This window comes from Nicotiana tabacum, chromosome 16, assembly GCF_000715075.1.
Source record: "Nicotiana tabacum cultivar K326 chromosome 16, ASM71507v2, whole genome shotgun sequence".
NCBI classification, from domain to species: domain Eukaryota; kingdom Viridiplantae; phylum Streptophyta; class Magnoliopsida; order Solanales; family Solanaceae; genus Nicotiana; species Nicotiana tabacum.
The window spans coordinates 920,521-931,988 of NC_134095.1; the positions used below are offsets into that span (position 1 = coordinate 920,521).

The window sequence follows — 11,468 nt, forward strand, 5'->3', positions numbered from 1 at the left end:
ATCTGAGTGAAAATTAACATACCTAAAGCAGAAATCACAAACTGAGACCAAATAAAGGTTAGGAAACCAAAGGAGGAAACTCAGCATACTTAGAAAAAGAAGCAACAGGTAAGCAGGAAAAACAGCAATGAAGAAACTCCAGAAATGAACTTCAACTTCAGCTCAAGAACCAACTTAAGAAGACCAAGGGTTAAAAGAAAACTAGAACTTCTGAATTTTGTGTGAGTGAGTGTAAAATTTAGAAAGTTCTGCATCCTTCCTTTTTAAATGCAAAAATCAGTGTAAAAATGAAAGAAAAATTCTGAAGTGTAGAGAGTGTTTTCCGTGTGTGAATTGTGTCAAGTGAAGGGACTATGAGGCCTCTTATATAGGCAAAGGGTGAGGGAATAATCTGACAAATGCAGTCCCTAAAATTTAGGGGGGAAATATCTTTTTAATAGAAAATGGACAGCTGCTGGGACATCTGTCCATTTAGATATTTACTCATATTTTTTCAACCCTCTTACTTCTCATTTTAACCCTTATAACCCCAAAATCTGATCTAATGTTGTTTTATTATATTTTAGTCTCTTATCTCTGTTCTAGAACTTTCTCAACAGCTAAACCGACAAAATCCTTCATTTTCTTATTTCTTTTAGCCCCCTTAAGGTTTTTATTATTACCCCTTCAACCCTTATGATTCCAATTTACATTCAACATCAGCAATCAACAAATCAAAAACCAAATCAAAGATCAAATGACATAGAAACAAACGACTAATTCACCTAACTAGATTACTGAACTAATTAAAATTGATTCAATTAATCTAAACACATGCGATTAAACTATCGATCAGGAAATTAACTTAAATAATCCTATTTTGATTGAACTAATCAAAACAATAATCAACACCTGACTAGTGATCCCAAAAACAGAAAAAGATACAAGAAAAAAGGGAAAGGGAAAGGCAAAATACATAAACGACCCATTTAAGTTGTCCCCAATGATCAGACAAACACTTCAACTGACCCCTTTACCATTTAGACACTTCAAGAAGCTATTAAGTGTGTCAAGTAAGCACTCCCACCCAGCAAAACATTTGCGTAAGTTACACTTACTAGTGATGTATTAAATATACCAATAAAAGAATGACACATGTAATTTGTAATAAATATTTGATACATATAATTATAAAAAAAATACATTTAAAGAAAAAAAGAAAACTTTTGCAAACCAATGCCAATCTCCCCCCCCCAAACCCCAAAAAAAATCATCTTGCTTTCCCATCCGCGTCCCCAATGGCATTTCTCAAATCAATCCCAAAATATTAAAAGCAGCTGGAATTGGCTACACTTTGAGGAGTAGGGATGAAGGGTAGGCTATGATTCTTCAAACTCAATTTTAGAAATTTTATCTTCTTCAACAGAATCTAAACAAACCCAGCATCAGTGGTCGAACAGACTTCATCGAGAAAATTTGAGCAGACCTAAAAAAATCGAACAAACCTATCTTCTTCGAATAGACTTTGAATAGACCCAAAAATTTTGACTTCTTCGAACAAACTTCAAAAACTTCGAACCAAAGCTTATTGAATAAGCTGCAATCATCCTTAATCTGTAGATTTCGCTTCACAAAGAAGCTTTCAATAAAGATTTTGAACATTTAATCGATTTGGCCTCCAATTTTCAGATCAAAATAATTGGATTGACTTCCAGATTAAATCTGTTAACGAGAAGGCATTACTATACTGTAATCAGGTGTTAGTTTGGATTAACTTGCTTTTTGTTCTAATGTTGGAATTGTGCAAATTGAAGATATTGGTCGAGCAGCCATTGTTACAATCCGTCTCCATGGAAGCTGCTATTTGAGCTTGTGTTGAGCTTGCAAAATGACTTCACGCGCCCAAAATGTTGGTAGCAAACACGCACATGCCACATAAGCAACATGTATTTACTTGACATACTTAATAACCTCTTGAAGTGTCTAAATGGCAAAGGGGTCAGTTGAAGTATTTGTCTAGTCATTGGGAACAACTTAAAGGGTCCATTTATATATTTCACCAAAGGGAAAATATACTGATTTTGCCAAAAATGAGTGGACAAATGATGTGTATCAACGAACGACGATGGCGACGAAGCTTGGCTGGTCAGTGGTGACTTGGCTGGAATCCGATAAACTTCGAATGACCCAAGACCAACATTAACCAATTGTTCTTGTCAAGAACAATTGACAAATATAAATCTTTAGTCAAAACGGGTGAATTTGCTCACAAATTAAAAAGAGAAAAATTTGGGTTTTAGCATTTCTGAGATTTAAAATTGGAGAATATTGGTGGAGATTTTGGAAAAATTGGTGATGGATTAGGGTTGAGAGGAAGATGGGGAGTGTGTGGTGTAATTTTGGGGTAGTTTGGGGTGTCGCCGCCACCATAGGCGATTTCTGGTCCGCGACGGAAGGTGGTGAGAGACAGGGGTGAGAGAGAGATTTATGGGAGTGGTCTTTAGGGTTTGGGGGGTGATCTCGGCTAAATCCACACCACAATTAGTAGCGATGCGGTCGACGCAATAATAACTCAACAAAGGTCGGGATCGAATCCACAGGGAGTTAGAATATAGGATTAGGTGTATATCTAAGTTGATTGCAAGTTTTGGCTTAAATTGTACTTCTACAATATTGATTGGTGTACTACTTCTACTTTACTCTATTGAATGTGAAGATAAAACTAAAGGGCAATAGTTTGGGTTTAGAGTTATTTTTTAACTGATAAAGGAATCTAGGGTCGTGACTTCTACCTAGGTGGCTTCCTAACGGGTTGTAAACTATAGGACAAGTTTAATTTATTGGATTTGAGGTATAGCAAATACACGCAGTTGCTCACTCTATACATCTCGGTAGTTTGAGTGATTTTGCCTGATCTGGCTTTCTCAAGCCCAAGTGGATATTTGCACAAATCAAGTGATATATGCTCAAGTCAGGTCTTACTATCTCTAGATTTGACCATTTAATTGGGGCTATCAATTTCTTGAATTCACCCCAATTCCTTGTTAGCCAATTTTTCCTAAACCTAGTCTCTCTTTCTCAAGCAAAGACTAGGTCAAAAAGGCATGAATCAATGTTTGCAACCATTAATTCTATAATTTAAGCATAAACAAGGCTAGATATCACTAACTCAATCACAAACAAGCCCTAAAATTAAATACTCATTAAGTACCTACACTAGGGTTGGGTCACAACCCTAGCTAAAGATCTAGCTACTCATAGAAAATAAAGAAATACAAAAAGAAATTAAGGTAGAATGCATAATCATAGATTAAACAAAGAAAAACTAATGTTAAGAGATCAATCTAATACAATTTTACTCAAAGAAGTAAAGAAAAACATTTAGGTGCACCCCTGCAAACAAAATTTAACCTAAAAATGATAAAAAGTTATATTTATACTAAGCTGAAAATATCTGATAAAAATACCCCTACGGAGGTTATGCGGCGGCATAATTCTGATGCGGACCGCAAAATGGCCTTATGCAGCCGCACAATTCTGGTGCGGTCCGCACACCTGTGAAATTGGGACTGGAACTTGAGGTCTTCTGCGGTCTGTATAAAAGTGATTGCGACCGCATGGATTTTGCGGCCACACAAAAGTGATGCGGCCCACACTCTTCAGCTTTTGGACTTTGATCAATTCTCTAATTCTTCAATCTTGCGAACCGCATAATAATGATTGCGGCCGCATAGTTTTTGTGCAGTCCGCACTGTCTAAGTTGTCAATAACCACCTCTTTAAATCTCATTCTGCGGCCGCACTGCTGGCCTCTTTGTCCAGTTTTGGCTCTTGTTCACTTTTGTCTCCTTTATGAGTTAATTTTGACTTATTTGGCTCGTTTTCCAACAATCCTGCATGTAAGCACATTTTGTTAGTTTTCGGGAATATCTTTAAGCATTTTGAGCTAAAACGCAAGTAAAGAGAGGAAATAAGCAGTCAAAATCTCTACTTATCAGGGGTTTTTTGACATTTTTAAGGATTTGGGGAGTTAGTTCTAGGCCGTAGGATTGGAGAATTTGAACGAACCATATCAAAACACGCCAAATGACATCGTTTGAATTAGTGAGGGGTTGGACAAGATTTTTGGGTAGTGGGAATTGGGCTGGGGTGGATTTTTTGTTTTAAAAAAAATTAGGCTGGCCCAAACCACCCCCTTTTCCTTTTCTTTGTTTTTTTTCCTTCTTCTTTTCTTTTTCTTTTATTTTAAAACCTAACTTAGGTCCTAAATCAAATCTAATTTGTGAAATAAACTTAATTAAATATTTCTAATATTTTAACAATTAATTTAACTTAAAAATAACGAAAGAAAATTACTAATTTAAAACTAAAACTACAAATGTAAAAATGACCAATATTTATGATTTTTTTATTTAATAATACAATTAATTAACAACTTATTGCAAATAGAAAACTAAAATGCAATGCATGAAACTTTTTGACATTTTGTGGTATTTCTTGCAATTTTAAAATATTAAACATGCAACTACATGCAAACAACAAGTAGCAAGAAATTCCTAAAAATTCTACAAAAAATTAAAATAATTAAAAAAATCATATTTTGTGAATCATGTAGGAATATTTTAGTTCGAAAAAAAATCACGTGTTCAAAGCTGGCTCTTTGCTCGAAAACACGAAGGGTTTTCAGGCAAAGATAAAGTGAATAATTATGAGCAATTTTTTTCCGTTTGGATACTCCATGGGAAGCATTTTGAAAAAATTTGACTGAACCTTACTTCGGAGGTTTCCTACATATCCTTGGTTGTAAAGGAATCAGGTTAGTGTAGTTCTGGAAGTTTTAGTAGTTGGGACTACCAAGAGGTTGTGAATTCACTGCTATTGTTGCTATTACTGCTTGATGAGATCCTTATTACACCAAAGTCATAAATGAAAAATACTAACTAAGCCTATCAGCTATGAGTTACAAGATTCATATCTATAAGTCTTCTGAAGCTTGATCTTGAGTCTTGGCTGGTTCCCCTCGCAGACTCTGACCTGAATCTTGATGCTTGCCAGCTGCAGGTGCTAGTTCATTCTTCTACGACTTTTTCGGATCAAGACGGGACATGCAAAGATTGTGACTTCAGTCAGGTCTTGAGCAGTCCAACATCTTTTCTCCGCTTCTGCACTTTGGATTCACTTCTTTTCTTTTCTTTATTTTGGATTAAGACTTCTCTTGATTATCTCAAACCCTGTGTCTCGAGGTATAACTTGCTCAGGCACCAAAACAAATGAATGAACGAAATTTTTCTTCCCTAGTTTTTACTAGGAAAATTCATGAGTTATTCGTAATAAAACTCTATACTACTTCATTATTGAAAGCAAATAAAAGGTCGGGATTGTGTACCCTTGGGAAAACAGAGATTAGGGAGTGGAGACCCTATGTCTAAAAATCATCAACTAAAGAGTAGAGACCATATGTTGTAAAATCATCAACTGGGGAGTGGAGACCCTATGTTGGCCTCAACTAGGGAGTGGGGACCCTATGTTGGAAAATCATTAACTAGGGAGTGGAGACCCTATGTTGGCATCAACTGGGGAATGGAGACCCTATGTTGGAAAATCATCAACTAGGGATTAGAGACTCTATGTTGGCATCAACTAGGGAATGGAGACCCTATATTGGAAAATCATCAACTAGGGAGTGGAGACCCTATGTTGGAAAAGAGACTAGGAGTGGAGACCCTATGTCTAAAATAGCATCAACTAGGGAATGGAGACCCTATGTTAGAAAAGTGACTAGGGAGTGGAGGCCCTATGTATAAAAATCATCAACTAGGGAGTGGAGACCCTATGTTGGCATCAACTAAGGAATGGAGACCCTATGTTGGAAAATCATCAACTAGGGAGTGGAGACTCTATGTTAGCATCAACTAGGGAGTGAAGATCCTATATTGGAAAATCATCAACTAGGGAGTGGAGACCCTATGTTGGAAAATCATCAACTAGGGAGTAGAGACCCTATGTTTGAAAAGAGACTAGGGAGTGGAGACCCTATGTTGAAAAATTATCAACTAGGGAATGGAGACCCTATGTTGGAAAAGCGACTAGGGAGTGAAGACCCTGTTTTGGAAAAACAACTAGGGAGTGGAGACCTATGTCTAAAACAAAATCAACTAGGGAGTGGAGACCCTATGTTGGAAAAACGACTAGGGAGTGGAGACTCTATATCTAAAATAAAATCAACTAGGGAGTGGAGACCCCATGTTGGAAAATGCAGCTAGGGATTGGAGACCCTATACTACCATGATTTTGACTTTCTTCCTTTTCTTTCTTTCTTCTTCTTTTTTATTTGTTTTAATTTTCATCATTTTTACCATCGCCTTACGGCGCCCGTGAGGGTTTTCACTAAGACTCTCTCATTTTATTTCTCTCATTTTGATTGTATCAGATCCAAGTGATTGTATCCTCCAATTCTTGAACATTCTTGCCGATTGATCGGAAGGACTTGAAAAGAATTTGGGTAAAAAGAATTTGGACTTTATTACAACTTTTAGAACCTTTCAAGTGAAACCATTGCCGAAATATTATAACATCTGCCCCAATTTCACTTTTGGGGGAATTTGAATTTTTGTTTTGGTTTGACTGAACTCTAGACAGAGGCTGCCTACGTATCTTTTCAGAATCAAGTCGAACGTAGTTCAAGAAACTTTTTTTTTATTTTCTTTTTTTCTCTTTTCATCATTTTTTTGTATAACATAACTTTCAGGTTCCAAAGAGAGTAATCAAAGAAAAAGGGAACCAGGTCAAAGGGTTTGCAAGGAGTAGTAGTGTTTGGGTAGCGAGAATGAAATCCTTCTCCATCCCAATCGGAGTGTATTAAAGTTGCGAAAAGGGTCAAACATAAATCCTCTTGACCGCATCTGTATTGACAGCTGTTTCAGGATCATTTCCTTCAATGTCTCCCAAGTACAACGCTCATCTTGGCAACACTCTTCTTATAACGTAAGGACCTTTCCAATTTGGAGCAAATTTTCCTTTTACTTCTTCATGATGTGGGAGAATACATCTCAAAATGAGTTGCCCCACTTCAAAGTTCCTAGGCCGCACTTTCTTGTTATAGGCACGAGTCATTCTTTGTTAGTACACTTGCCCATGGCAAACTGCGGCCATCCACTTTTCATCAATCATAGTTAATTATTCCAACTAGGTCTTGACCCATTCATCATCCTCGATATCAGCTTCAACAATGATTCAAAAGGAAAGAATCTGAACTGCTACAGGTATTATGGCTTCAGTACCATAAACCAATAGATAGAGTGTGGCCCCAACTGATATGCGCACGGTTGTGCGATATCCTAATAATGCAAAAGCAACTTTTCATGCCACTGTCTAGAACTTTGAATCATTTTCCTGAGGATTTTCTTGATGTTGTTGTTTGCACCTTCAACAACACCATTAGCTTTGGGCCGATAAGGGGTAGAATTCCAATGCGTAATCTTAAATTTTTCGCATACCTCCCTTATCAAGTGGTTGTTCAAGTTTGTAGCATTGTCAGTAATGATAGTTTTAGGAATACCTGTTACACCCCATGTTTCCGTACATGAAAGTATGCTATAAGTGAATTGATGAAAGCTCAGGAATGAGATGTTACATCCCGCATTTTTGGACGTTAAGGTTTCATCGTAAAGTTAATCGACGCAAGCTCGGGAATGGGATTATTTTGAGGTAACAAGTATTATGCTATTTTAAACAAGGGATAAGTAAATTTGTAAAGGTATGAGGGTAAGCAAATCGAAGAAAATGAGTTTTGTGAAGCTTGACAATTTGGGATAAAATATGATCCGAGCTATAATACCCGGTATTTGTGTGTCATACAAGGTACTATATGACCATGATAATAAGGTGTACAAGGTATGTTAAAAGTGAGTAGTATTTTGAGTAATTTGAGAAAATTCTTAATTATGTGGGTAATTGATTAATTATTAGGTAATTAAATAAAAAGTGGAATAAGATTTAACCCTTCCCCAACGTGGCAATCATCATTTACACTTAAATGACTAAGCATTAAATATTGTAAGGTGTCACATTTTGAGAAAGAAGTCTGACACCAAGCTTAATTGTGGGGCCATCTACAAAGAATTGAATAATAACTACAATGTCTTATGAAAAAATTCTCACAAACATTTTTCATAAACTTCAGTAATGTAAACCCTCTTAAAGTTTTTGTTATGAATGACAATTATAATCTCTCAGAATTTAAACAAAATTTTCCATACCTTAGTAACATCATTTCTAAGAGATTAATTCAAGCTTCCCATTTCAAAGTTACGTTAATTCTAATCACTTAAGGAAAAATTTCAGCCAAGATGGTCTTTGCATAAGCAACGTTATTGCTTCGAGCTTTTTATACAACTTGTTCTGTGTTTTGTCACAATTAACGTGTGTTAGAGGATTGTTAAGAGAATCGACTCAGGTATGTTAAGGCTATCCCTTCTTTCTTTTTGGCATGATCTATACGACAAGAACGAAACGAGAAAATGCACAAATTTCATAAATGACTCTATTCATAGAAGTATTAGAGATGTCTATGTTCTTGAATTCCATGTCTTATTATTCTATCATCTATTCATGAGTCTCACAAATACGCAAGTTGATAAAGTTTGTTTCATGACATTAATCAGAGGTATAATGATCCTATGACGTTCCAAGAAGTTTTATTAACGTACTTCTCATGCATTGCATTCATTTATACATGTACATTGACCCATGACCAGAACACACACACACACACACACACACACACACATATATATATATATATATATATATATATATATATATATATATATATATATATATATATATATATATATATATATGGGAAAAGGTTCAGCGTTATATACGCACCACCACCTGATCAGCTGGTATACATTGATGATTTTGTCCACAGTGGTCGGGATGATATGATAGGATGCCCTCAGAGGCTTGATGATGTTATGAATACATGTACCTATGCACGACATGACATTCATACACATATGCATGACACTATAAGTATTTCACGATTTACAGAGTTATCCAGACTTACAGGTTGAGTCATTTACTCTATATTTCTTCCATGTCTTTTATGTACTTACTTATGTCCTTACATATTTGGTACATTATTCGTACTGATATTCTTTTTGCATGGGGACGTTGCATTTCATGCCCGCAGATCCCGATAGACAGATCGAGAGTCCTCCAAGTAGGTTATCAGCTCCGCGAAAGATGTTGGTGCACTCCATTTGCTCCGGAGTTGCTTCTTTGGTCAGTATGATTAGTACATGTATTAATTGGAATGGCGGGACCCTGTTCTAACCTTTATGATATTATATATTCTTAGAGGCTTGTAGACAGATGTCATGTACGTGAAAGTTTGTATGGCCTTGTCGGCCTATGTTTAGTATACGAGTGATTATTTTGGTTGTATAGGCCCATATGTGTTATGTATAAGTTGGTATTACATGTATTATTCTAGTTATCCTACAGTAGCCTTTCCGTCTCATTTACCTATGATGACATGATACGAAAAGATACGTTATGTCGGTACTCGGTTGAGTAAGGTACCGAGTGCCCGTTGTGGCCCATCGGTTTAGGTCGTGATAATACCAAATGACAAATAATATTGGAATGCACAAAGTCCACCTCCATTTTCTTGGTGACGGCTTTGAAAGTGGCTGCTTCGACCCACTTTGTGAAATAATCAATGGCAACCAAGATGAATCTGTGCCCATTTGAAGCTTTCGGCTCGATTGGCCCAATGACATCCATAGCCCAAGCAACGAATAGCCAAGGTGCTGACATAGGATGCAACTCTGAAGGTGGTGCATGAATCAGGTCACCGTGTATCTGACACTAATGGCACTTCTAGACAAAGCTGAAGCAATCCGTTTCCATGGTCACCCAGTAATAACCTACCTGAAGGATTTTCTTTGCAATGGCATATCCGTTCATGTGGGGCCCACATACTCCTGAATGCACTTCGTTCATGATCTTTTCAGCTTCTTGGGCATCTACACACCTCAAAAAGATTCAGATTTGGAGTTCTTTTGTACAAGACTTCTCCGCTCAAGAAGAAACTGCTGGCAAGCCTCCTAATAGTTCTCTTTTGATCTCCACTGGCCTTCTCGGGCTATTCCTTTGTTTTCAAAAATCTTTTGATGTCATGGTACCATGGCTAAACATCTGGTTCTGTTTCAATTGCATTACAATAACCATGTCTTTCTCGAAATTGGATTTCCAGCGGGTCAATATGGACATTGCCCGGATACAGCCACATTGAGGCCAAAGTAGCTAGTGCATCAGCTAACTCATTATGGAATCGAGGAATATACTTGAACTTGACGGACTTGAACTATTTTCTAAGATCTTTCATATGTTGCCTGTATGGGATAAGCTTGATGTCTCGAGTTTCCCATTCACCTTGAGCTTGCCGAATAATTAAGTCAAAATCTCCCATGATTAACAATTCTTCCACATCCATGTCAACTACTATATTCATATCCATAATGCAGGCTTCAATTCAGCAGTATTGTTTGTACAAAAGAACCAAAGTCGGGCTATGGCCATATAGTGCTGACTAGTGGGCAAAATCAAAATTTCCCCAATCCCGACACCTTTTGCATTTACAGCTCCGTAAAAGAAAATTTTCCAAGCATTGATGTCTTTTGGAATTACTTCAACTGAATTTACTTCCTCATCCGGAAATTATGTACCTAGGGGTTGGTATTCATCATCAACCAGATTCTCAGCTAGATGATCCGCCAAGGCTTGAGCTTTCGTCGTCGTGCAAGTGACATAGACAATGTCAAACTCAGTGAGCAGCACTTTCCATTCTGCTACCCTTCCTGTGGGCATTGGTTTTTGGAATATGTACTTTAGAGGATCCATTCTGGTTATGAGATATGTGGTGTAGGCCAACAGATAATGTCTAAGCTTTTGGGCGACCCAAGTTAGGGCGCAACAAGTTCTTTCCAATAAGGTGTACTTGGCTTTATAATTGGTGAACTTCTTACTCATATAGTATATGGCTTGCTCTCTCTTCCCGGTTACATCATGTTGCCTTAGGACACAACCAAAAGAATTTTCCAAGACTGTCAGGTATAAGAACAAAGGTCTCTTAAGCTCGGGCGGAACCAACACTGGTGGATTTGACAGATATTCTTTGATTTTGTCGAAAGTTTCTTGACACTCATCCGTCCATCTGATAGACACATCTTTCTTCAACAGCTTAAATACAGGCTCACACATGGTAGTCAGCTGAGCAATGAACCTGCTGATGTAATTCAATCTTCCTAGCAGACTCATGACCTCTTTCTTTGTTCTCGGAGGTGGAAAATCTCAAATATACTTTATCTTTGTTGGATCTAGCTCGATACCCCTCTGGCTGACTATAAGCCCCAGAAGTTTCCCAGATGGAACTCTGAATGCACATTTTGCTGGATTCAATTTCAAGTCATACTAGCGCAG

General features: G+C 37.2%; 1 protein-coding gene across 1 annotated transcript; it reads right to left on the reverse strand.

Moving 5' to 3' along the window:
- Positions 1 to 10,353: 10,353 nt before the first annotated feature.
- On the reverse strand, positions 10,354 to 11,249 carry LOC142170616 (uncharacterized). Its single transcript, XM_075232508.1, has 3 exons — positions 11,015 to 11,249; positions 10,715 to 10,846; positions 10,354 to 10,514 (listed from the first exon to the last, which is right to left on the reverse strand). Exons 1-3 carry the CDS (start codon positions 11,247 to 11,249, stop codon positions 10,354 to 10,356), a joined length of 528 nt encoding a protein of 175 aa, XP_075088609.1.
- Positions 11,250 to 11,468: the final 219 nt, after the last annotated feature.